General features: G+C 46.0%; 1 protein-coding gene across 4 annotated transcripts; it reads left to right on the top strand.

Annotated features, from left to right (window-relative positions):
- Positions 1–592: 592 nt before the first annotated feature.
- On the top strand, positions 593–23,567 carry gpr137ba (G protein-coupled receptor 137Ba). 4 transcript variants are annotated; one of them, XR_011673975.1, is made up of 8 exons: positions 593–1,487; positions 9,211–9,260; positions 11,618–11,840; positions 13,214–13,363; positions 17,728–17,856; positions 19,009–19,130; positions 19,387–19,525; positions 22,824–23,567. XR_011673975.1 is itself a non-coding variant. In XM_071391265.1 (8 exons), exons 1-8 carry the CDS (start codon positions 1,098–1,100, stop codon positions 22,891–22,893), a joined length of 981 nt encoding a protein of 326 aa, XP_071247366.1. In that variant the 5' UTR covers positions 598–1,097; the 3' UTR covers positions 22,894–23,567. The 4 variants fall into 4 exon arrangements, 3 of the variants coding, with proteins under 3 accessions (XP_071247365.1, XP_071247364.1, XP_071247366.1); XM_071391265.1 differs by lacking the exon at positions 19,387–19,525 and having other exon boundaries at positions 598–1,109; positions 1,263–1,487; XM_071391264.1 differs by lacking the exon at positions 19,387–19,525 and having other exon boundaries at positions 19,009–19,095.
- Positions 23,568–25,637: the final 2,070 nt, after the last annotated feature.

The raw sequence follows: 25,637 nt of genomic DNA, 5'->3' as shown, positions 1-25,637 counted from the left end.
AGTGGCAGGAAGCTCCAGTCCCAGGGGAGTTCAGTCAGTGGTGGGAAGCTCCAGTCCCAGGGGAGTTCAGTCAGTGGTGGGAAGCTCCAGTCCCAGAGGACTTCAGTCAGTCAGTGGTAGGAAGCTCCAGTCCCAGGGGAGTTCAGTCAGTGGTGGGAAGCTCCAGTCCCAGGGGAGTTCAGTCAGTCAGTGGTGGGAAGCTCCAGTCCCAGGGGACTTCAGTCAGTCAGTGGTGGTGGGAAGCTCCAGTCCCAGGGGAGTTCAATCAGTGGTGGGAAGCTCCAGTCCCAGGGGAGTTCAATCAGTGGTGGGAAGCTCCAGTCCCAGGGGAGTTCAATCAGTCAGTGGTGGGAAGCTCCAGTCCCAGGGTTAAAGGTACAGTAGCCTGCGTCAGCTGAGTACGTAGCGTATAGCGTAATGAACTAGGGAAATGGATTGCCCTCTTCCTCTCTCCCCTCTTCTCTTCTCTCTCTAAGCTCAAAGTCCAGCACAACCTACTGTACAGTAACTGTAGCTTCCTGCCCACAGACCCAGCCTCCAGCCTGTCGCCTGACAAACACCTCATTCTCAACACAGATCATGTGCCTCAGTGTTCAGCCACTGGCTCGCCTCTCCCTGCTGCAGGAAGTCGAGCTTGTTATTCTTTATACCCCCTCCTCCACCTCTCCTCTTCTCCTCCATTCTTTTCTTTCCTCTTAGAGCCTGACATCCCCATTCACTCACACCATTTCTCTCTGCGCAATCGCTCTCTCTGCCTCCTGCTCTGTCAGGCCAAAGAGAGAGAGAGAGAGAGCTGTGTCTGTGTTGCCGTGCTGTAGCCCAGGCTGAGAGAGAGAGAGAGAGACAGAGGACGCTCGTGAGAGGAGGAACAGTCACTACAGTGCACCGAAGGAGAGGAAGAGGAGGAAGAAAGAAGGAAAGGAAAGGAGAGGCCTCCACTGTGGCCAGGAGATCCAGCGGCAGCCAGTGAGAACCAGCCAGGTAGAGAAGGAGAGGCCCCCACTGTACCTACGAGATCGTGGGGCAACCAGTGAGAACCAGCCAGGGAGAGAAGAATCCAGGGAAAAGCCTGCTAAAACCAGCCAGACCAGGCGGTCATGGAGGCCCAGGTGAGGGATCTATCCCTCCTGTCTCCCCTGGGCACCAACGAGTCCCTCCCTCCCCCCACCCTGACCCCGGCCGTACCCCCTTACGTGAAGCTAGGTCTCACTGTGGTCTACACTGTCTTCTATTTCCTGCTATTCCTCTTCATCTATCTACAGCTGTGGATGGTGCTGCGCTACAAACACAAGCGGTTCAGCTACCAGACAGTGTTTCTCTTCCTGTGTCTGCTGTGGGCTGCGTTGAGGGCCGTCCTCTTCTCCTTCTACTTCAGAAACTTTGTGACAGCCAACACACTGGGACCATTCCCCTTCTGGCTGCTCTACTGCTGCCCTGTCTGCCTCCAGTTTTTCACCCTCAGCCTCATGAACCTCTATTTCGTCCAGGTGAGTGTCTGTGTTAGCACAGGTGAGATTAGCACAGTTGAGTTTCTGTGTTAGCACAGGTGAGATTAGCACAGATGAGTTTCTGTGTTAGCACAGGTGAGATTAGCACAGTTGAGTTTCTGTGTTAGCACAAGTGAGATTAGCACAGTTGAGTTTTTGTGTTAGCACGGGTGAGATTAGCACAGTTGAGTTTCTGTGTTAGCACGGGTGAGATTAGCACAGTTGAGTTTCTGTGTTAGCACAGGTGAGATTAGCACAGTTGAGTTTCTGTGTTAGCACAGGTGAGATTAGCACAGTTGAGTTTCTGTGTTAGCACGGGTGAGATTAGCACAGTTGAGTCAGTACACCCTATCTCTGTGTTGATCCTGTCTCTGCGTTAGCACATGTGCTAACACATGTAGTCCATGTGAAATAGCTAGCTAGTTAACTATGGCGCACTGGTAGCAAATCTATCAATATCGTGCAGTGACGCCAACTGTGACTGGGTGGTGAGGGGTGGTGAGAGGTGGTGAGGGGTGGTGAGGGGTGGTGAGGGGTGGTGAGGGGTGGTGAGGGGTGGTGAGTGTTGGTGAGGGGTGGTGAGGGGTGGTGAGTGTTGGTGAGGGGTGGTGAGGGGTGGTGAGGGGTGGTGAGGGGTGGTGAGTGGTGGTGAGGGGTGGTGAGGGGTGGTGAGGGGTAGTGAGGGGTGGTGAGTGGTGGTGAGGGGTGGTGAAGGGTGGTGAGTGTTGGTGAGTGTTGGTGAGGGGTGGTGAGGGGTGGTGAGGGGTGGTGAGGGGTGGTGAGTGGTGGTGAGGGGTGGTGAGGGGTGGTGAAGGGTGGTGAGTGTTGGTGAGTGTTGGTGAGGGGTGGTGAGGGGTGGTGAGTGGTGGTGAGGGGTGGTGAGGGGTGGTGAAGGGTGGTGAGTGTTGGTGAGTGTTGGTGAGGGGTGGTGAGGGGTGGTGAGGGGTGGTGAGGGGTGGTGAAGGGTGGTGAGTGTTGGTGAGTGTTGGTGAGGGGTGGTGAGTGGTGGTGAGGGGTGGTGAGGGGTGGTGAGGGGTGGTGAGGGGTGGTGAGTGTTGGTGAGGGGTGGTGAGGGGTGGTGAGGGGTGGTGAGTGTTGGTGAGGGGTGGTGAGGGGTGGTGAGTGTTGGTGAGGGGTGGTGAGGGGTGGTGAGTGTTGGTGAGGGGTGGTGAGGGGTGGTGAGGGGTGGTGAGGGGTAGTGAGTGTTGGTGAGGGGTGGTGAGGGGTGGTGAGTGGTGGTGAGTGGTGGTGAGGGGTGGTGAGGGGTGGTGAGGGGTGGTGAGTGTTGGTGAGGGGTGGTGAGTGTTGGTGAGGGGTGGTGAGTGTTGGTGAGTGCTGACGGTCTCTGTTTTCCGCCCAGCTCTGGGCAGACAGGACGCAACACTGTTACAAGTGGAGCAGATCCACATGTATGAGACCAGGCAAGTTGTAGGTTGTTGAGGCCAGAGAGGAGACCATAGCTGTGTTCCAAAACCCATACCAACATACTGTATACTACATACTTAATGAGTATATACTACAGTATATGCTACTATTAGCAGTGGCGACCCACAGGTTTGCATGTTATTTTGGCATTAATACGTGTCACATATCAGTTTGCAACATAATTGAGTCAGTAAAGCCGCCTGCAGACTTGGTCTCTTTCTTGTATTCCTGAGTAAGGCACCTCCAACATGCAGGTGTTTCAGCCTAGATCATTGCTTTCTGTGGTGGTGGGGCAGCCAGCGGAAAATACAGAGCGTAGGGGTTGGTAATGTTCTCCAGTTGTGTTGTGATTGGTTCAGTGATCTGTCACTCATGGGGACACCATGTCACCGCAAAATCTAAGGGTAGAGCTTGAACATTCAAACCCCTTGGGTGCTGCCATAGGGTTACATTAGAAGTGCCCATCCAAGAAGGCTCAAGGTCAGTTGCCACAGATAAAATGATGTCAAATCACGTTATATCTACAGCAGCTTTGATTGGACTGATCATGTCAACATCATACTTTCAAAATCTTAGCTAGCAAGCTAGCAGTCATCATGATGAATCATGTCGACAATCAGCTGGAAAGTCCTTTTCAATCCTTAAATTATAGATAAAACATATCGGTGCTCATCGGCCATTGGACATAAACATTACACAACAAGTTGGAAATCGCAACAATGAGTGGTTTGGAAGGAATCAGTGGCCAACTGCAAGCATTGCAAAGTAATCACTAGCCTGCTATTCAGTGGAGTGGGTCTTTGGTCCCAAGTCTGGGTTTAAGGGTCTCTTTTCCAAGCTTAAAAAGATAAACATTCAACATTGGCCTTGTTGTCAATCCAGCAGGACTTCTGCCGCACTCAAGACAACTGGAAATTCGGAACTGGGAAATCTGACATTAGTGAGTTCAAGACAACTGGGAACTCAGAAATATATTTGCTCCGACTGGGAAAATACGTTCTGACGGTCATCCAACTCGGAATTGCAAGTCGGGAACTCAGGCTTCTCTCTAGAGCTCTGACCTGAAGATCACTGATGTCATCAGGATTCAACCTTGTTTTTTTCCGAGTTCCCAGTTGTCTTGAAAGCACCATAAATCCAGAGAATTACAGACTTTGACGACAAAGTTTGATGACAAAATTTGCCAACGAAGGACCGCCGCGCCACCTTCCTGTACAAAATGTCTTGTATGCTGCTGCATAAATTATGTGATATGCTATGGAGATATGTGTACTGTAGCTAAGAAAGTAATACTAAGTGTATGTTGTGTAGTAAGCCCATGTGCCTCTCTCCTAATTTGGTCACTTTTCCCCTCATAATTTTGCCTACTCTTCTGACTTGGTGGTGCACATGTAGCCTATAGCCTGTTTTAGAGAAATATAATCATATTGTAAGAGCTTTCATTGTCTGCTTATATGCCCCCTTTATTTATCCTACGGTTCTGACTTGGTGTACAGGGAGAATACTGTAAGAACGGCCCATGTTCTGAATTCTGTCGCTGTACATTTCAAAAGTGCTGAACAAATAGTTATATTGACTACGTCCGTCCTAACTCACTCATTAATGTCTTAATCGAAATTACGGATTGACTCTTATCCGCTTGTCGTCCCCTTATGCCATAGTTTGTACATCTCAATTGTCAGTTGAAACCACATGTTGTTAAGCAAGTGGTTTAAAGGCAGTAAACGAGGCTGGATGAACTGTTTCTCTGCCAGACAAGGCTCCACTGATAGCCAGGTGTAGCAGTGGTAAGGTGTTAGGACTCTGCTGTTGGGACAGCTTTATGTAGGCCTTAACAGTTTGTGGGCACCGTTTTGTTATAGTGCAATTCATGTTTTGTTTAGTGTTGTGTTGTGTAGTGTAGTGGCTTTGCTGGCATGCATCCCCCAAAAAATTGTGTGTGCCCCACCAAGATTTACATGCTAAAATCTTCCCCTGACTATTAGTTAATTTTAGTATCCCTGACTATTAGTTAATTTTAGTATCCCTGACTATTAGTTAATTGTGTGTTCGTAAATTCACTCTGGATTGCCAGAGTGCGCTCTGCGCGATTGTAAATTCAAAGCATTGTCAGATTGTCTGTTGGTAAATTAAGAATGACGTGAATAATCATGTCAATAAATGTTGGGTAGTTAGTTAGATAGCATATATGTAACGGCTGTCTAAATCTGCCTCCTCCTCGGACGAGGAGGAGCATGGGTCGGACCAACACGCAGCGAGGTATGTAGACATAAATGAATTTTATTGAAAGACGAACACGAACACGAAAACACTTGGAAATTTACAAAATAAGAAAACGACGTAGACGAAACCTGAACATGGAACTTACATACTACACGCAGAACTCACGGACAGGAACAGACTACATCAAACAAACGAACAGCCAAAACAGTCCCGTGTGGTGCACATACACAGACACGAAAGACACAGGAGACAATCACCCACAAACAAACAGTGTGAACAGCCAACCTATATATGGTTCTCAATCAGAGGAAAACGTCAAACACCTGTCTCTGATTGAGAACCATATAAGGCTGATTACAAGACCTAAACATAGAAACACAAAACATAGAAATGCCCACCCACACTCACGCCCTGACCGACTAACACATACAAAACAACAGAAAATAGGTCAGGAACGTGACAATATAGTTAATATACTGGCAAGTTCGATCTATTAGTAGACAACTAGCATTAGGTAGCTAGCTAACATACCGGTAATGTACATACTGATTACTGCTGTAATAATATGCTTTGCGGTTCATAAGGACAGCGTAGCTAACAAACTGTCAGCCAACATGACGTGTAACTTATTTGAAAAGTCATTACTTTATTACATTACTCAACATTTTGTTAACATTTGTCATAATTAGCTCTCGTTGGACTTCGGTTGCATATTTTCCGCCGTTTTCATCAAATCTGAAAATGTTGTGAAGCCACACCCATTTTCTGAAGAATTGCATTATGGTCCATAAAAGCATGGAAATAGTGTCCAATGCTTGTATACTTCTCATTTTGGCAGATGTAGTACGACATCTGGGAACTTTTAGCATACTAATTATATCCATACTATGACTAATAAGCATACGACATAGTACATACTCATTTTACCACAAATAGTACAGTTAGTGCGTTACTATGCATATTTGAACACAGCTCATGTCTCTATGAGAGGTAAGGGGTCAGAGGTCAGGGGGGGAAGGCCACCATTTGGCACAGCAGTCAGACACAGACGCCGGAGCAAAGAGCAGCAACATAGTTTTGTCTAGTTTAGGATTTGTTCAAAGCGTGGCCTGTGAAACGCTCCATAAACTGAATTAGACCACAGAACACTTTACTACTCATCATTGTGCTAGCCTGCTCAGACTGGAGACCTATTGTGGCTAAAGGACCTGCTCAGACTGGAGACCTATTGTGGCTAAAGGGCCTGCTCAGACTGGAGACCTATTGTGGCTAAAGGACCTGCTCAGACTGGAGACCTATTGTGGCTAAAGGGCCTGCTCAGACTGGAGACCTATTGTGGCTAAAGGACCTGCTCAGACTGGAGACCTATTGTGGCTAAAGGACCTGCTCAGACTGGAGACCTATTGTGGCTAAAGGACCTGCTCAGACTGGAGACCTATTGTGGCTAAAGGGCCTGCTCAGACTGGAGACCTATTGTGGCTAAAGGGCCTGCTCAGACTGGAGACCTATTGTGGCTAAAGGGCCTGCTCAGACTGGAGACCTATTGTGGCTAAAGGACCTGCTCAGACTGGAGATCTATTGTGGCTAAAGGGCCTGCTCAGACTGGAGACCTATTGTGGCTAAAGGGCCTGCTCAGAATGGAGACCTATTGTGGCTAAAGGGCCTGCTCAGAATGGAGACCTATTGTGGCTAAAGGGCCTGCTCAGACTGGAGACCTATTGTGGCTAAAGGGCCTGCTCAGAATGGAGACCTATTGTGGCTAAAGGGCCTGCTCAGAATGGAGACCTATTGTGGCTAAAGGACCTGCTCAGACTGGAGACCTATTGTGGCTAAAGGACCTGCTCAGACTGGAGACCTGTTGTGGCTAAAGGACCTGCTCAGACTGGAGACCTATTGTGGCTAAAGGACCTGCTCAGACTGGAGACCTATTGTGGCTAAAGGACCTGCTCAGACTGGAGACCTATTGTGGCTAAAGGACCTGCTCAGACTGGAGACCTATTGTGGCTAAAGGACCTGTTCAGACTGGAGACCTGTTGTGGCTAAAGGACCTGCTCAGACTGGAGACCTATTGTGGCTAAAGGGCCTGCTCAGACTGGAGACCTGTTGTGGCTAAAGGGCCTGCTCAGACTGGAGACCTATTGTGGCTAAAGGGCCTGCTCAGACTGGAGACCTATTGTGGCTAAAGGGCCTGCTCAGACTGGAGACCTATTGTGGCTAAAGGGCCTGCTCAGACTGGAGACCTATTGTGGCTAAAGGGCCTGCTCAGACTGGAGACCTATTGTGGCTAAAGGACCTGCTCAGACTGGAGACCTATTGTGGCTAAAGGGCCTGCTCAGACTGGAGACCTATTGTGGCTAAAGGGCCTGCTCAGACTGGAGACCTATTGTGGCTAAAGGGCCTGTTCAGACTGGAGACCTATTGTGGCTAAAGGACCTGCTCAGACTGGAGACCTATTGTGGCTAAAGGACCTGCTCAGACTGGAGACCTATTGTGGCTAAAGGACCTGCTCAGACTGGAGACCTATTGTGGCTAAAGGGCCTGCTCAGACTGGAGACCTATTGTGGCTAAAGGACCTGCTCAGACTGGAGACCTATTGTGGCTAAAGGACCTGCTCAGACTGGAGATGTTTGGTGGGATAGAAAGAGAGTTGGGATGAGATGCTTGGTGGGATAGAAAGAGAGTTGGGATGAGATGCTTGGTGGGATAGAAAGAGAGTTGGGATGAGATGCTTGGTGGGATAGAAAGAGAGTTGGGATGAGATGCTTGGTGGGATAGAAAGAGAGTTGGGATGAGATGCTTGGTGGGATAGAAAGAGAGTTGGGATGAGATGCTTGGTGGGATAGAAAGAGAGTTGGGATGAGATGCTTGGTGGGATAGAAAGAGTTGGGATGAGATGCTTGGTGGGATAGAAAGAGAGTTGGGATGAGATGCTTGGTGGGATAGAAAGAGAGTTGGGATGAGATGCTTGGTGGGATAGAAAGAGAGTTGGGATGAGATGCTTGGTGGGATAGAAAGAGAGTTGGGATGAGATGCTTGGTGGGATAGAAAGAGTTGGGATGAGATGCTTGGTGGGATAGAAAGAGTTGGGATGAGATGCTTGGTGGGATAGAAAGAGAGTTGGGATGAGATGCTTGGTGGGATAGAAAGAGAGTTGGGATGAGATGCTTGGTGGGATAGAAAGAGAGTTGGGATGAGATGCTTGGTGGGATAGAAAGAGAGTTGGGATGAGATGCTTGGTGGGATAGAAAGAGAGTTGGGATGAGATGCTTGGTGGGAGAGAAAGAGATTTGGGATGAGATGCTTGGTGGGATAGAAAGAGTTGGGATGAGATGCTTGGTGGGAGAGAAAGAGAGTTGGGATGAGATGCTTGGTGGGATAGAAAGAGAGTTGGGATGAGATGCTTGGTGGGATAGAAAGAGTTGGGATGAGATGCTTGGTGGGATAGAAAGAGAGTTGGGATGAGATGCTTGGTGGGAGAGAAAGAGATTTGGGATGAGATGCTTGGTGGGATAGAAAGAGAGTTGGGATGAGATGCTTGGTGGGATAGAAAGAGAGGTAGTTTGAAGACTAGGAACATGTCTCACTCCTACAACAGAAGCATTGCTTGTATCAGTCAGTGGACCCAGCAGATGTCTGTCAGTGGACCCAGCAGATGTCTGTCAGTGGACCCAGCAGATGTCTGTCAGTGGACCCAGCAGATGTCTGGTGTATCTGCTTCTACACCTGCATTGCTTACTGTTTGGGGTTTTAGGCTGGGGTTCTGTACAGCACTTTGAGATATCAGCTGATGTAAGAAGGGCTATATAAATACATTTGATTTGATTTGATGTCTGTCAGTGGACCCAGCAGATGTCAGTCAGATGTCGCCTAGCAACTGTAGCTTACGGCCATTCTACTTCTCTGAACTCAGCTATTCTGAACCCAGAGGTTTCTAAGGAAAGTTTGGTGTCTTTCGGACAGAGAGAAAACAGAAGTGAGAAAGCCTTGTCTGTTCAACCCTTTCAACAGAGAAACACAGAACATGTGATACGGTAGAATATATAGGAGGTTTTAAAGGACATTTGTCTTTCTACAGGTTGTGTTCAAGGCAAAATCGAAATATGCACCAGAGCTTCTGAAATACAGGTACCATTTAATAAACACTAAGCACCATTCAACATACAATAATGTTCCATCCTAACTACACTTTATATACTAAAGTATGTGGACACCCCCTCTAAATTACTGGATAGTATGTGGACACCCCCTCTAAATTACTGGATAGTATGTGGACACCCCCTCTAAATTACTGGATAGTATGTGGACACCCCCTCTAAATTACTGGATAGTATGTGGACACCCCCTCTAAATTACTGGATAGTATGTGGACACCCCCTCTAAATTACTGGATAGTATGTGGACACCCCCTCTAAATTACTGGATAGTATGTGGACACCCCCTCTAAATTACTGGATAGTATGTGGACACCCCCTCTAAATTACTGGATAGTATGTGGACACCCCCTCTAAATTACTGGATAGTATGTGGACACCCCCTCTAAATTACTGGATAGTATGTGGACACCCCCTCTAAATTACTGGATAGTATGTGGACACCCCCTCTAAATTACAGGATAGTATGTGGACACCCCCTCTAAATTACTGGATAGTATGTGGACACCCCCTCTAAATTACTGGATAGTATGTGGACACCCCCTCTAAATTACTGGATAGTATGTGGACACCCCCTCTAAATTACTGAATAGTATGTGGACACCCCCTCTAAATTACTGAATAGTATCTGGCAGTCCGACAGACAAATATGTGGTTGGCAGATGCCAGGAGAACGCAACCTGCTCACATGCATAGTGCCAACTGTAAAGTTTGGTGGAGGAGGAATAATGGTCTGGGGCTGTTTTTCATGGTTCGGCTCCTTAGTTCCAGTGAAGGGAAATCTTAACGCTACAACATACAATGATATTCTAGACGATTCTGTGCTTCCAACTTTGTGTTAACAGTTTGGGGAAGGCCCTTTCCTGTTTCAGCATGACAATGCCCCCGTGCACGAAGCGAGGTCTATACAGAAATGGTTAGTTGAGATCGGTGTGGAAGAACTTGACTGGCCTACACAGAGCCCTGACCTCAACCCTATTGAACACCTTTGGTAAGAATAGGAATGTTGACTGCGAGCCAGGCCTAATCGCCCAACGTTACTAATGCTCTTGTGGCTGAATGGAAGCAAGTCCCCGCAGCAATGTTCCAACATGTAGTGGAAAGCCTTCCCAGAAGAGTGGAGGCTGTTATAGGAGCAAAGGGGGGAACCAACTCCATATTAAGGCCTATGATTTTGGAATGAGATGTTCGACGAGCAGGTGTCCACATACTTTTGGTCATGTAGTGTATCAATATTGATGCAGAGCTGTTTGGTAATGTAGAACTGTACTGTTCTATACTCTATAGTCCCACTGTCCTCTGTCTTCTGAACTGTTCTATACTCTATAGTCCCACTGTCCTCTGTCTTCTGAACTGTTCTATACTCTATAGTCCCACTGTCCTCTGTCTTCTGAACTGTTCTATACTCTATAGTCCCACTGTCTTCTGAACTGTTCTATACTCTATAGTCCCACTGTCCTCTGTCTTCTGAACTGTTCTATACTCTATAGTCCCACTGTCCTCTGTCTTCTGAACTGGTCTATACTCTATAGTCCCACTGTCCTCTGTCTTTTGAACTGTTCTATACTCTATAGTCCCACTGTCCTCTGTCTTCTGAACTGTTCTATACTCTATAGTCCCACTGTCCTCTGTCTTCTGAACTGGTCTATACTCTATAGTCCCACTGTCCTCTGTCTTCTGAACTGTTCTATACTCTATAGTCCCACTGTCCACTGTCTTCTGAACTGTTCTATACTCTATAGTCCCACTGTCCTCTGTCTACTGAACTGTTCTATACTCTATAGTCCCTCTGTCTTCTGAACTGTTCTATACTCTATAGTCCCACTGTCCTCTGTCTTCTGAACTGTTCTATACTCTATAGTCCCACTGTCCTCTGTCTTCTGAACTGTACTGTTCTATACTCTATAGTCCCACTGTCCTCTGTCTTCTGAACTGTTCTATACTCTATAGTCCCACTGTCCTCTGTCTTCTGAACTGTTCTATACTCTATAGTCCCACTGTCCTCTGTCTTCTGAACTGTTCTATACTCTATAGTCCCACTGTCCTCTGTCTTCTGAACTGTTCTATACTCTATAGTCCCACTGTCCTCTGTCTTCTGAACTGTTCTATACTCTATAGTCCCACTGTCCTCTGTCTTCTGAACTGTTCTATACTCTATAGTCCCACTGTCTTCTGAACTGCTTCCTCTTTGGAGGTTACTGTAAAGCGTTTGGTGACAACTCCTGATGCAAAAGGGCAATATCAATCAATTTGATTGATTGATTGTGACCTCTACACCCATCCTTCACCTTTGACCTCTGACCTCTAACAATGTTACTTTCTGTCCCCCAGGTTACCCCTGTACCTCCTCTTCCTGTCCATCAGTATGGTCTTCCTGGTAGTAAACCTGACCTGCGCCCTGCTAGTGAGGATGAGCAGCACAAAGGCCCAGACCATTGTACTGATCAGAGTAGCCATCAACGATACGCTGTTTGTCCTGTGTGCCATCTCCCTCTCCATCTGCCTCTACAAGATCGCAAAGATGTCCCTGGCTAATATCTACCTGGAGTCCAAGGTAAGAGATGTACACACACAACAACAACCCTTGGTTTAAATACATGTGGATTTGAGTATCTGGTATTTAAAATACTTGTTTTGTCTTTGTTTGGGTATCCTGTATTTAAAATACTTGTTTTGTGTGTATTTGAGTATCTGGTAATCATAATACTTGTTTTGTGTGTATTTGAGTATTTCTAAATACACATCCCAAAACAAGTACTTTTATTTGAGTATTTGAACGGTTACGTATTTGTAAAAACAAAATAGTATTTATTTAAAGACTATTTAAAATACTATTTTCAAATCAAATCAAATGTTATTGGTCACATACACGTGTTTAGTAGATGTTATTGCGGGTGTAGCGTTATACACAGTGAAACACAGTGTGACGTCACAGCAGCAAGATTTGTGACCTTTTGCCACAAGAAAAGGGCAACCAGTGAAGAACAAACACCATTGTAAATACAACCCATATTTATGCTTATTTATTTTCCCTTGTGTACTTTAACCATTTGTACATCGTTACAACACTGTATCTAGACATAATATGACATTTGAAATGTCTTTATTCTTTTGGAACTTCTGTGAGTGTAATATTTACTGTTCATTTTTATTGTTTATTTCACTTTTGTTTATTATCTATTTCACTTGCTTTGGCAATGTTAACATATGTTTCCCGTGACAATAAAGCCCCTTGAATTGAATTGAATTGAATTGAGAGAGATTCCTGAGTTGCTTACACATGATGAGTGCCTGCCCTTAGCCCTGCTGAGTGTGCTGCTGTAGGCACGGCTGTGTGAGCATCGAGAATCAAACGGCACGGCTGGGTGAGCATCGAGAATCAAATGGCACGGCTGTGTGAGCATCGAGAATCAAATGGCACGGCTGTGTGAGCATCGAGAATCAAATGGCACGGCTGTGTGAGCATCGAGAATCAAATGGCACGGCTGTGTGAGCATCGAGAATCAAATGGCACGGCTCTGTGAGCATCGAGAATCAAATGGCACGGCTGTGTGAGCATCGAGAATCAAATGGCACGGCTGTGTGAGCATCGAGAATCAAATGGCACGGCTGTGTGAGCATCGAGAATCAAATGGCACGGCTGTGTGAGCATCGAGATTCAAATGGCACGGCTGTGTGAGCATCGAGAATCAAATGGCACGGCTGTGTGAGCATCGAGAATCAAATGGCACGGCTGGGTAGTTATTTTGTAACTGACGTGTACTAGCTTCGCTAACCTGGGTTCCAGATTCGTTGGTACTGTCTTGCCTACTCGTTGAGGACCATAGGAGATTGTCAGGACAACACAAACAGATCTGGGACCCGGTTGTATGGTCCACACAATAGCTAAATCTACTGCTATCTGAGACAGTGTGTTTTCTTTCCCAGGGAACCTCGTTGTGCCAGGTGACAGCTATAGGAGCCACAGTCACCCTGCTATACACATCCAGAGCCTGTTACAACCTGCTGGTTCTGGCCCTCACCAACGTTAAGAGCATCAACTCCTTCGACTACGACTGGTACAACGTTTCTGACCAGGTAATACTGTACGGCAGTGTCTTTCCTGGTTCTGGGGACCAAAAAGGTGCACATTTTTGTCACGACACGTAATTCCTCTAATCAAGGTTGAAGGAAGTCTAGCTGATAACAACCGAAAGGACGTTGGTTTGAATCCCTGAGCAGACGACGTGAAAAATCTGTTGATGTGCCCTTGAGCAAGGCACTTAACCCTCATTGCTCATGTAAGTCGCTCTGGATAAGAGGTGACTAAGTCATTTAAGCGTGTTAACCCTCGCTGCCGGCCCAGACGGCATCCTAAGCCTCATACTCAGAGCAGGTGCAGACCAGCTGGCTGGAGGGTTTACAGACATATTCCTGTCCCAGTCTGCTGTCCCCACATCCTTCAACATCTCTCCCTGTCCCAGTCTGTTGTCCCCACATCCTTCAACATCTCTCCCTGTCCCAGTCTGCTGTCCCCACATCCTTCAACATCTCTCCCTGTCCCAGTCTGCTGTCCCCACATCCTTCAACATCTCTCCCTGTCCCAGTCTGTTGTCCCCACATCCTTCAACATCTCTCCCTGTCCCAGTCTGCTGTCCCCACATCCTTCAACATCTCTCCCTGTCCCAGTCTGTTGTCCCCACATCCTTCAACATCTCTCCCTGTCCCAGTCTGCTGTCCCCACATCCTTCAACATCTCTCCCTGTCCCAGTCTGTTGTCCCCACATCCTTCAACATCTCTCCCTGTCCCAGTCTGCTGTCCCCACATGCTTCAACATCTCTCCCTGTCCCAGTCTGCTGTCCCCACATGCTTCAACATCTCTCCCTGTCCCAGTCTGCTGTCCCCACATGCTTCAAGATGGCCACCATTGTTCCTGTACCCAATAAAGTGAAGGTAACTTAACTAAATGACTGTCACCTTCAGTCATCATGAAGTTTGAGAGGCTAGTTAAGGACCATATCGTCTTTACCTTACTCAACACCCTAGACCAAACTTCTTAAATCCTCTCTGAGTAGGAGTGCTGGTCTAGGATCAGGTCTTAAATCCTCTCTGAGTAGGAGTGCTGGTCTAGGATCAGGTCTTAAAGCCTCTCTGAGTAGGAGTGCTGGTCTAGGATCAGGTCTTAAAGCCTCTCAGAATAGGAGTGCTGGTCTAGGATCAGGTCTTAAAGCCTCTCAGAGTAGGAGTGCTGGTCTAGGATCAGGTCTTAAAGCCTCTCTGAGTAGGAGTGCTGGTCTAGGATCAGGTCTTAAAGCCTCTCAGAGTAGGAGTGCTGGTCTAGGATCAGGTCTTATAGCCTCTCAGAGTAGGAGTGCTGGTCTAGGATCAGGTCTTAAAGCCTCTCAGAGTCGGAGTGCTGGTCTAGGATCAGGTCTTAAAGCATCTCAGAGTAGGAGTGCTGGTCTAGGATCAGGTCTTAAAGCCTCTCAGAGTAGAGGTGCTGGTCTAGTATCAGGTCTTAAAGCCTCTCAGAGTAGGAGTGCTGGTCTAGGATCAGGTCTTAAAGCCTCTCAGAGTAGGAGTGCTGGTCTAGGATCAGGTCTTAAAGCCTCTCTGAGTAGGAGTGCTGGTCTAGGATCAGGTCTTAAAGGGGAAACTGGTCCTAGATCAGCACTCCTATATTCTGAGACACTTCTGAAGCTCAATTCAATCCGTATTTCGGAAGTTCAGCATTACAGCCTGATTGAAATTTAAAGGCAGTGTTCCCGGCGTTAGCGGCGACTGAATTAATGTTAAACGCTGCATATGTAATTAATGTTAAACTCTGCATATGTAATTAATGTTAAACGTTGCATATTTCTATAGTTTATACAGGATCCAGCCTGGATAGAGGAAGCCCTTAGTTTATACAGGATCCAGACTGGATAGAGGAAGCCCTTAGTTTATACAGGATCCAGCCTGGATAGAGGAAGCCCTTAGTTTATACAGGATCCAGACTGGATAGAGGAAGCCCTTAGTTTATACAGGATCCAGCCTGGATAGAGGAAGCCCTTAGTTTATACAGGATCCAGACTGGATAGAGGAAGCCCTTAGTTTATACAGGATCCAGACTGGATAGAGGAAGCCCTTAGTTTATACAAGATCCAGACTGGATAGAGGAAGCCCTTAGTTTATACAGGATCCAGACTGGATAGAGGAAGCCCTTAGTTTATACAGGATCCAGCCTGGATAGAGGAAGCCCTTAGTTTATACAGGATCCAGACTGGATAGAGGAAGACCTTAGTTTATACAGGATCCAGACTGGATAGAGGAAGCCCTTAGTTTATACAGGATCCAGACTGGATAGGGGAAGCCCTTAGTTTATACAGGATCCAGACTGGATAGAGGAAGCCCTTAGTTTATACAGGATCCAGACTGGATAGAGGAAGCTCTTAGTTTATACAGGATCCAGACTGGATAGAGGAAGCCCTTAGTTTATACAGGATCCAGACTGGATAGAGGAAGCCCTTAGTTTATACATGATCCAGACTGGATAGAGGAAGCCCTTAGTTTATACAGGATCCAGCCTGGATAGAGGAAGCCCTTAGTTTATACAGGATCCAGACTGGATAGAGGAAGCCCTTAGTTTATACAGGATCCAGACTGGATAGAGGAAGCCCTTAGTTTATACAGGATCCAGACTGGATAGAGGAAGCCCTTAGTTTATACAGGATCCAGACTGGATAGAGGAAGCCCTTAGTTTATACAGGATCCAGACTGGATAGAGGAAGCCCTTAGTTTATACAGGATCCAGACTGGATAGAGGAAGCCCTTAGTTTATACAGGATCCAGACTGGATAGAGGAAGCCCTTAGTTTATACAGGATCCAGACTGGATAGAGGAAGCCCTTAGTTTATACAGGATCCAGACTGGATAGAGGAAGCCCTTAGTTTATACAGGATCCAGCCTGGATAGAGGAAGCCCTTAGTTTATACAGGATCCAGACTGGATAGAGGAAGCCCTTAGTTTATACAGGATCCAGACTGGATAGAGGAAGCCCTTAGTTTATACAGGATCCAGACTGGATAGAGGAAGCCCTTAGTTTATACAGGATCCAGACTGGATAGAGGAAGCCCTTAGTTTATACAGGATCCAGACTGGATAGAGGAAGCCCTTAGTTTATACAGGATCCAGACTGGATAGAGGAAGCCCTTAGTTTATACAGGATCCAGACTGGATAGAGGAAGCCCTTAGTTTATACAGGATCCAGACTGGATAGAGGAAGCCCTTAGTTTATACAAGATCCAGACTGGATAGAGGAAGCCCTTAGTTTATACAGGATCCAGACTGGATAGAGGAAGACCTTAGTTTATACAGGATCCAGACTGGATAGAGGAAGCCCTTAGTTTATACAGGATCCAGACTGGATAGGGGAAGCCCTTAGTTTATACAGGATCCAGACTGGATAGAGGAAGCCCTTAGTTTATACAGGATCCAGACTGGATAGAGGAAGCTCTTAGTTTATACAGGATCCAGACTGGATAGAGGAAGCCCTTAGTTTATACAGGATCCAGACTGGATAGAGGAAGCCCTTAGTTTATACATGATCCAGACTGGATAGAGGAAGCCCTTAGTTTATACAGGATCCAGCCTGGATAGAGGAAGCCCTTAGTTTATACAGGATCCAGCCTGGATAGAGGAAGCCCTTAGTTTATACAGGATCCAGACTGGATAGAGGAAGCCCTTAGTTTATACAGGATCCAGACTGGATAGAGGAAGCCCTTAGTTTATACAGGATCCAGACTGGATAGAGGAAGCCCTTAGTTTATACAGGATCCAGACTGGATAGAGGAAGCCCTTAGTTTATACAGGATCCAGACTGGATAGAGGAAGCCCTTAGTTTATACAGGATCCAGACTGGATAGAGGAAGCCCTTAGTTTATACAGGATCCAGACTGGATAGAGGAAGCCCTTAGTTTATACAGGATCCAGACTGGATAGAGGAAGCCCTTAGTTTATACAGGATCCAGCCTGGATAGAGGAAGCCCTTAGTTTATACAGGATCCAGACTGGATAGAGGAAGCCCTTAGTTTATACAGGATCCAGACTGGATAGAGGAAGCCCTTAGTTTATACAGGATCCAGACTGGATAGAGGAAGCCCTTAGTTTATACAGGATCCAGACTAGATAGAGGAAGCCCTTAGTTTATACAGGATCCAGACTGGATAGAGGAAGCCCTTAGTTTATACAGGATCTAGACTGGATAGAGGAAGCCCTTAGTTTATACAGGATCCAGACTGGATAGAGGAAGACCTTAGTTTATACAGGATGTTGTGGTTGACTGTGTTTAAACTGACCTTATCTTACTTCAGACTCTAACATTACATCCTGTCTGTGTGATGTCTCAGGCAGACCTGCAGTCGACCCTGGGGGACTCTTACTTCAGACTCTAACGTTACATCCTGTCTGTGTGGTGTCTCAGGCAGACCTGCAGTTGACCTTGGGGGACGCGGGGTACATCGTGTTTGGGGTGATTCTGTTTGTCTGGGAGCTGCTGCCTACCTCCCTGGTCGTCTACTTCTTCAGGGTCCGACAGCCCAACCAGGACAAGGTGAGGAGTGTGTGTGTGTGTGTGTGTGTGTGTGTGTGTGTGTGTGTGTGTGTGTGTGTGTGTGTGTGTGTGTGTGTGTGTGTGTGTGTGTGTGTGTGTGTGTGTGTGTGTGTGTGTGTGTGTGTGTGTGTGTGTGTGTGTGCCGATGACATGGGCGTTGATTAGGCAGATCCCCGTTGGGTTAAATGTGGAAGACACGTATGGGTTCAACTGAGTAGGTTTCCCCTTTCCCAATACAACTTTACTGGTCATTGGTTAAAACGCAAACGTGTCTTCTCCCAATACACACACACTACACACTCACACACCACACACACACACACACACACACACACACTACACACTCACACACCACACACACACACAAACAAATGTTGAGAGGACCAGGATCAGCAGCAGTGCAGGGCCCCTGGATGGACAGCAATTTTCTTGATCTCCTTGCAACTGCTTTGCTCAAAGGCACAACGGCAGGAGAGGGTTTACTGTGAACTGTACTATCCAGGGATGGGGTCAATTACAATTAAACACCAGTCAGGAAGTACACTGAAATTCTAATTCCAATGTTCTTCAATGCTTTTCAAAAATGGAAAATGTGGAATTGGAATTGAAATAGGTTTACTTACTGAAATGGAATTGACCCCCTGGTACTATCCACTGACTCTAGGGGCTGGTTTCCCGGACACAGATTAAACCTAGTTAGACTAAAAAGCATGCTCAATGGAAATTCTTCATTCAGTGTGATTTGTGTCTGGGACAGAGTGGGTTTAGTATCACAGGAACTGATATCTTGTTGTTCTCCAGAGTGGGTTTAGTATCACAGGAAGTGATATCTTGTTGTTCTCCAGAGTGGGTTTAGTATCACAGGAAGTGATATCTTGTTGTTCTCCAGAGTGGGTTTAGTATCACAGGAAGTGATATCTTGTTGTTCTCCAGAGTGGGTTTAGTATCACAGGAAGTGATATCTTGTTGTTCTCCAGAGTGGGTTTAGTATCACAGGAAGTGATATCTTGTTGTTCTCCAGAGTGGGTTTAGTATCACAGGAAGTGATATCTTGTTGTTCTCCAGAGTGGGTTTAGTATCACAGGAACTGATATCTTGTTGTTCTCCAGAGTGGGTTAGTATCACAGGAACTGATATCTTGTTGTTCTCCAGAGTGGGACGGGACTCCCAGGACACGTCTTCTCGTCCAGGGCCTATTTCTTTGACAACCCTCAACGTTATGACAGCGATGACGACCTGGTATGGAGCATCATCCCTCACAACAAACAGGCCAGGTACATAAACAACACACAGACAAACAATCAATCAATCAAATTGTATTTGTCACATGCACTGAATGCATCAGGTGTAGACCTTACCGTGAAATGCTTAATTACAACTCGTTAACCAACAATGCAGTTTTAAGACAAATAAGAGAAGATTTTATTTTTTTAAGTGTGGATACTTTGAAGAATCTAAAATCTAAAATATATTTTGATTTGTTTAACACTTTTTTGGTTACTACATGATTCCATATGTGTTATTTCATAGTGTTGATGTCTTCACTATTATTCTACAATGTAGAAAATAGTATACTACCTCTGAGGAAGTACAGTTCCCGCTCAGCCCAGTCAAAACTGTTCGCTGCTCTGGCACCCCAATGGTGGAACAAACTCCCTCACGACGCCAGGTCAGCGGAGTCAATCACCACCTTCCGGAGACACCTGAAACCCCACCTCTTTAAGGAATACCTAGGATAGGATAAAGTAATCCTCCTAACCCCCCCCTCCCCCTTAAAAGAGTTAGATGCACTATTGTAAAGTGGTTGTTCCACTGGATATCATAAGGTGAATGCACCAATTTGTAAGTCGCTCTGGATAAGAGCGTCTGCTAAATGACTTAAATGTAAATGTAAATGTAAATAAAGAAAAACCCTTGAATGAGTAGGTGTTCTAAAACTTTGGACTGGTACTGTATATATATATATATATACAATATAATTTATAAGTCCAAACATGGATGTACTAACTACAGATTGCACCTTTAAGTCTATCAAAAATGTGTGAGTTTGATCATGTGTCCATTAGGCCTATGGATATATTTAAATTATCAGCATGAATTAAATTGAGCAATAAAAGCCCCACTTTTATTCCATAGGCCGGGACCCACACTATGCAGCTGTTGCAAGAGCGCATTTTTCACAGGCAGTCCACTGTGGTTAGAGCGTTGGGCGGCAGGTAGCCTAGTGGTTAGAGCGTTGGGCGGCAGGTAGCCTAGTGGTTAGAGAGTTGGGAGGCAGGTAGCCTAGTGGTTAGAGCGTTGGGAGGCAGGTAGCCTAGTGGTTAGAGCGTTGGGCGGCAGGTAGCATGGTGGTTAGAGCGTTGGGAGGCAGGTAGCCTAGTGGTTAGAGCGTTGGGCGGCAGGTAGCCTAGTGGTTAGAGCGTTGGGCGGCAGGTAGCCTAGTGGTTAGAGCGTTGGGCGGCAGGTAGCCTAGTGGTTAGAGCGTTGGGCGGCAGGTAGCCTAGTGGTTAGAGCGTTGGGCGGCAGGCAGCCTAGTGGTTAGAGCGTTGGGCGGCAGGTAGCCTAGTGGTTAGAGTGTAGGGTGGCAGGTAGCCTAGTGGTTAGAGCGTTGGGAGGCAGGTAGCCTAGTGGTTAGAGCGTTGGGAGGCAGGTAGCCTAGTGGTTAGAGCGTTGGGTGGCAGGTAGCCTAGTGGTTAGAGCGTTGGGAGGCAGGTAGCCTAGTGGTTAGAGCGTGGGGTGGCAGGTAGCCTAGTGGTTAGAACGTTGGGAGGCAGGTAGCCTAGTGGTTAGAGCGTTGGGAGGCAGGTAGCCTAGTAGTTAGAGCGTTGGGCGGCAGGTAGCATGGTGGTTAGAGTGTAGGGTGGCAGGTAGCCTAGTGGTTAGAGCGTTGGGGGGCATGTAGCCTAGTGGTTAGAGCGTTGGGAGGCAGGTAGCCTAGTGGTTAGGGCGTTGGGCGGCAGGTAGCCTAGTGGTTAGAGCGTTGGGTGGCAGGTAGCCTAGTGGTTAGAGCGTTGGGAGGCAGGTAGCCTAGTGGTTAGAGCGTAGGGACGGCAGGTAGCCTAGTGGTTAGAGCGTAGGGACGGCAGGTAGCCTAGTGGTTAGAGCGTTGGGCGGCAGGTAGCCTAGTGGTTAGAGTGTAGGGACGGCAGGTAGCCTAGTGGTTAGAGCGTGGGGAGGCAGGTAGCCTAGTGGTTAGAGCGTTGGGTGGCAGGTAGCCTAGTGGTTAGAGCGTTGGGCGGCAGGTAGCCTAGTGGTTAGAGCAGGTAGCCTAGCGGTTAGAGCGTTGGGAGGCAGGTAGCCTAGTGGTTAGAGCGTTGGGCGGCAGGTAGCCTAGTGGTTAGAGCGTTGGGAGGCAGGTAGCCTAGTGGTTAGAGCGTTGGGCGGCAGGTAGCCTAGTGGTTAGAGCGTTGGGAGGCAGGTAGCCTAGTGGTTAGAGCGTTGGGAGGCAGGTAGCCTAGTGGTTAGAGCGTTGGGGGGCATGTAGCCTAGTGGTTAGAGCGTTGGGAGGCAGGTAGCCTAGTGGTTAGAGCGTTGGGCGGCAGGTAGCCTAGTGGTTAGAGCGTTGGGTGGCAGGTAGCCTAGTGGTTAGAGCGTTGGGAGGCAGGTAGCCTAGTGGTTAGAGCGTAGGGACGGCAGGTAGCCTAGTGGTTAGAGCGTAGGGACGGCAGGTAGCCTAGTGGTTAGAGCGTTGGGCGGCAGGTAGCCTAGTGGTTAGAGTGTAGGGACGGCAGGTAGCCTAGTGGTTAGAGCGTGGGGAGGCAGGTAGCCTAGTGGTTAGAGCGTTGGGTGGCAGGTAGCCTAGTGGTTAGAGCGTTGGGCGGCAGGTAGCCTAGTGGTTAGAGCAGGTAGCCTAGCGGTTAGAGCGTTGGGAGGCAGGTAGCCTAGTGGTTAGAGCGTTGGGCGGCAGGTAGCCTAGTGGTTAGAGCGTTGGGAGGCAGGTAGCCTAGTGGTTAGAGCGTTGGGCGGCAGGTAGCCTAGTGGTTAGAGCGTTGGGAGGCAGGTAGCCTAGTGGTTAGAGCGTTGGGAGGCAGGTAGCCTAGTGGTTAGAGCGTTGGGTGGCAGGTAGCCTAGTGGTTAGAGCGTTGGGCGGCAGGTAGCCTAGTGGTTAGAGCGTTGGGCGGCAGGTAGCCTAGTGGTTAGAGCAGGTAGCCTAGTGGTTAGAGCGTTGGGAGGCAGGTAGCCTAGTGGTTAGAGCGTTGGGCGGCAGGTAGCCTAGTGGTTAGAGCGTTGGGCGGCAGGTAGCCAATTGGTCAGAGCGTTGGGCGGCAGGTAGCCTAGTGGTTAGAGCGTTGGGAGTGGGTCTAGGATTTCTGGGATAATGCTGTTTGTGTGAGCCATGACCAGCCTTTCAAAGCACTTCATGGCTACAGATGTGAGTGCTACGGGTCTATAGTCATTTAGGCAGGTTACCTTGGTGTTCTTGGGCACAGGGACTATGGTGTTCTGCTTGAAACATGTTGGTATTACAGACTGGGTCAGCCAGTTGACCAGCACATGCTCTGAGTACACATCCTGGTAATCCGTCTGGCCCTGTGGCCTTGTGAATGTTTAAAGGTCTTACTCACATTGGCTATGGAGCGCGTGATCACACAGTCACACACCAGGGACATTAAAAACACAGACAACCAGGTAAACACAAATACACACATGCCGCTGTCAGGTATTACACGTTTTAATATCGAAGTGAGGACCATGACATGCCAGTGGAGAAGCAAGGACCGGGCTTTCCAATAGAGCTAGATACATACTGACACCGCAGCTCAAATAGTAGAAGTTCTGATCCTAGATCAGAACTCCACCTGTCCGTGTTTTTCATCTTACAGGGCAGAACTGATCCTAGATCAGAACTCCACCTGTCCGTGTTTTTCATCTTACAGGGCAGAACTGATCCTAGATCAGAACTCCTACTGTGAGACTTTGTGAATATGGGCCCAGGAATGTAATGTTTATTTTGTCTTTGTCCTCAGTTTGACAGCAGACAGCTATGACTGCAGCAGCAGCACAGCCCCGCCCCTAGAGGAGCTCAACCCTTATTGAAGACTTCCTTTTGGTCCTGAACCTTATTTAAGAGCTCTGATTTGTTCCGGAACTTTTACAAGAGCTCCTATTGGTCCGGAGCTCTTTTTGAAGTCTTCCTGATGGCCCTGTCTCTTTTTTTTTTGCACACGCCTACACTGATGACCTCACACCCGAGGGCCTCGGATCGAGACACGGGGGTGAATATCATCATGGATTTTATTCATTCTATTTTCTACTATTTTGATAAATAAAGTCTTTAGTAAAAAAGTTCATACATATTTTCTAAAGGGCAGTAAGTATTGAGATGATGGTCTTAGGGGGCATACATAACTTTCACAAACAAATAGGAATATGTATAAAGGTTTATAATCAAGGTGTACAACATTGGCAGCTAAGAGCTGAATTGCACTTTACAGTCCATCTGAATATGCATTACCTTAATCCACTATTTTAAAAACATGTTTACTGTTTAGAAGCCAACATGACGTATAAGATAACTCCTATACAGGTGTTTCCTAATCTTGTATGTAATATGTATCCATTTGTATTCTCAATGTCTCCTTTTCATGTTTTTAACACAAGCCGCTAAAATGGTTGACAGGCATTAGGGAGGAGATGTACTGTACATGTGTTCTGGTCTTTACAATCCTCTCTCACATTGGAGTCTCCATAATAAAAACAATTTTATAAAACACATTGATTGTGCTTTAGGACAGTGTGGTGGAACATTCTAATTCTATAGGTGGAACACATTCTCGTTCTATAGGTGCAATACATTCTAATTCTATATGTGGAACACATTCTAATTCTATAGGTGGAACACATTCTAATTCTATATGTGCAATACATTGTAATTCTATATGTGGAACACATTCTAATTCTATAGGTGGAACACATTCTCGTTCTATAGGTGCAATACATTCTAATTCTATATGTGGAACACATTCTAATTCTATAGGTGGAACACATTCTAATTCTATATGTGCAATACATTGTAATTCTATATGTGGAACACATTCTAATTCTATAGGTGGAACATATTCTAATTATATAGGTGCAACACATTCTAATTCTATATGTGGAACACATTATAATTCTATAGGTGGAAGATTCTAATTCTATAGGTGGAACATTCTAAATCTATAGGTGGAACATTCTAATTCTATAGGTGGAACATTCTAAATATATAGGGGGAACACATTCTAATTCTATAGGTGGAACATTCTAATTCTATAGGTGGAACATTCTAATTCTATAGGTGGAACATTCTAATTCTATAGGTGGAACACATTCTACTTCTATAGGTGGAACATTCTAATTCTATAGGTGGAACACATTCTAATTCTATAGGTGGAACATTCTAATTCTATAGGTGGAACACTTTCTGATTCTATAGATGGAACACTTTCTGATTCTATAGATGGAACACTTTCTGATTCTATAGATGGAACACTTTCTGATTCTATAGATGGAACACTTTCTGATTCTATAGATGGAACACTTTCTGATTCTATAGATGGAACACTTTCTGATTCTATAGATGGAACACTTTCTGATTCTATAGATGGAACACTTTCTGATTCTATAGATGGAACACTTTCTGATTCTATAGATGGAACACTTTCTGATTCTATAGATGGAACACTTTCTGATTCTATAGATGGAACACATTCTGATTCTATAGATGGAACACTTTCTGATTCTATAGATGGAACACTTTCTGATTCTATAGATGGAACACTTTCTGATTCTATAGATGGAACACTTTCTGATTCTATAGATGGAACACTTTCTGATTCTATAGATGGAACACTTTCTGATTCTATAGATGGAACACATTCTGATTCTATAGATGGAACACTTTCTGATTCTATAGATGGAACACTTTCTGATTCTATAGATGGAACACTTTCTGATTCTATAGATGGAACACTTTCTGATTCTATAGATGGAACACTTTCTGATTCTATAGATGGAACACTTTCTGATTCTATAGATGGAACACATTCTGATTCTATAGATGGAACACTTTCTGATTCTATAGGTTAAAGATATTTTTGTCTGTCTTCAAGACCCTACCAGCAACAGTCTGTGATAGCCACTGCTGGGAATCTGCACTCCGAGAGCCAGTCGTAAAGCAAACCACTGAATACAGTCCATACATGTGGTCAGATAGGAATCTGTCTCTTCAGCTCTTTCCCAAGGATCATAGTCTGTTTGGAAAGACATTTATTTCTGATAAAGTCAGCATATTGTCGCTACATTTCTGCATGATGTCTGACCAATGAATCGACAGCAAAATGGATCAAGTGTAACGGACAATCAATCCATCAAGTCCTTTACAGAAGTACAACATTCATACTAGTCTGGAATTGTAATTGGCATTAACAATACAACTGTAATTGGCCTTAACAACACAGTTGTAATTGGCATTAACAATACAAATGTAATTGGCCTTAACAATACAAATGTAATTGGCCTTAACAATACAAATGTAATTGGCATTAACAATACAAATGTAATTGGCATTAACAATACAGTTGTAATTGGCCTTAACAATACAAATGTAATTGGCCTTAACAATACAAATGTAATTGGCATTAACAATACAAATGTAATTGGCATTAACAATACAGTTGTAATTGGCATTAACAATACAAATGTAATTGGCCTTAACAATACAAATGTAATTGGCCTTAACAACACAGTTGTAATTGGCCTTAACAATACAAATGTAATTGGCATTAACAATACAAATGTAA

Source organism: Salvelinus alpinus, chromosome 3 (assembly GCF_045679555.1).
Source record: "Salvelinus alpinus chromosome 3, SLU_Salpinus.1, whole genome shotgun sequence".
In the NCBI taxonomy this organism is placed as follows: Eukaryota; Metazoa; Chordata; class Actinopteri; order Salmoniformes; family Salmonidae; genus Salvelinus; species Salvelinus alpinus.
This window is presented reverse-complemented; position numbering and strand designations above follow the sequence as displayed.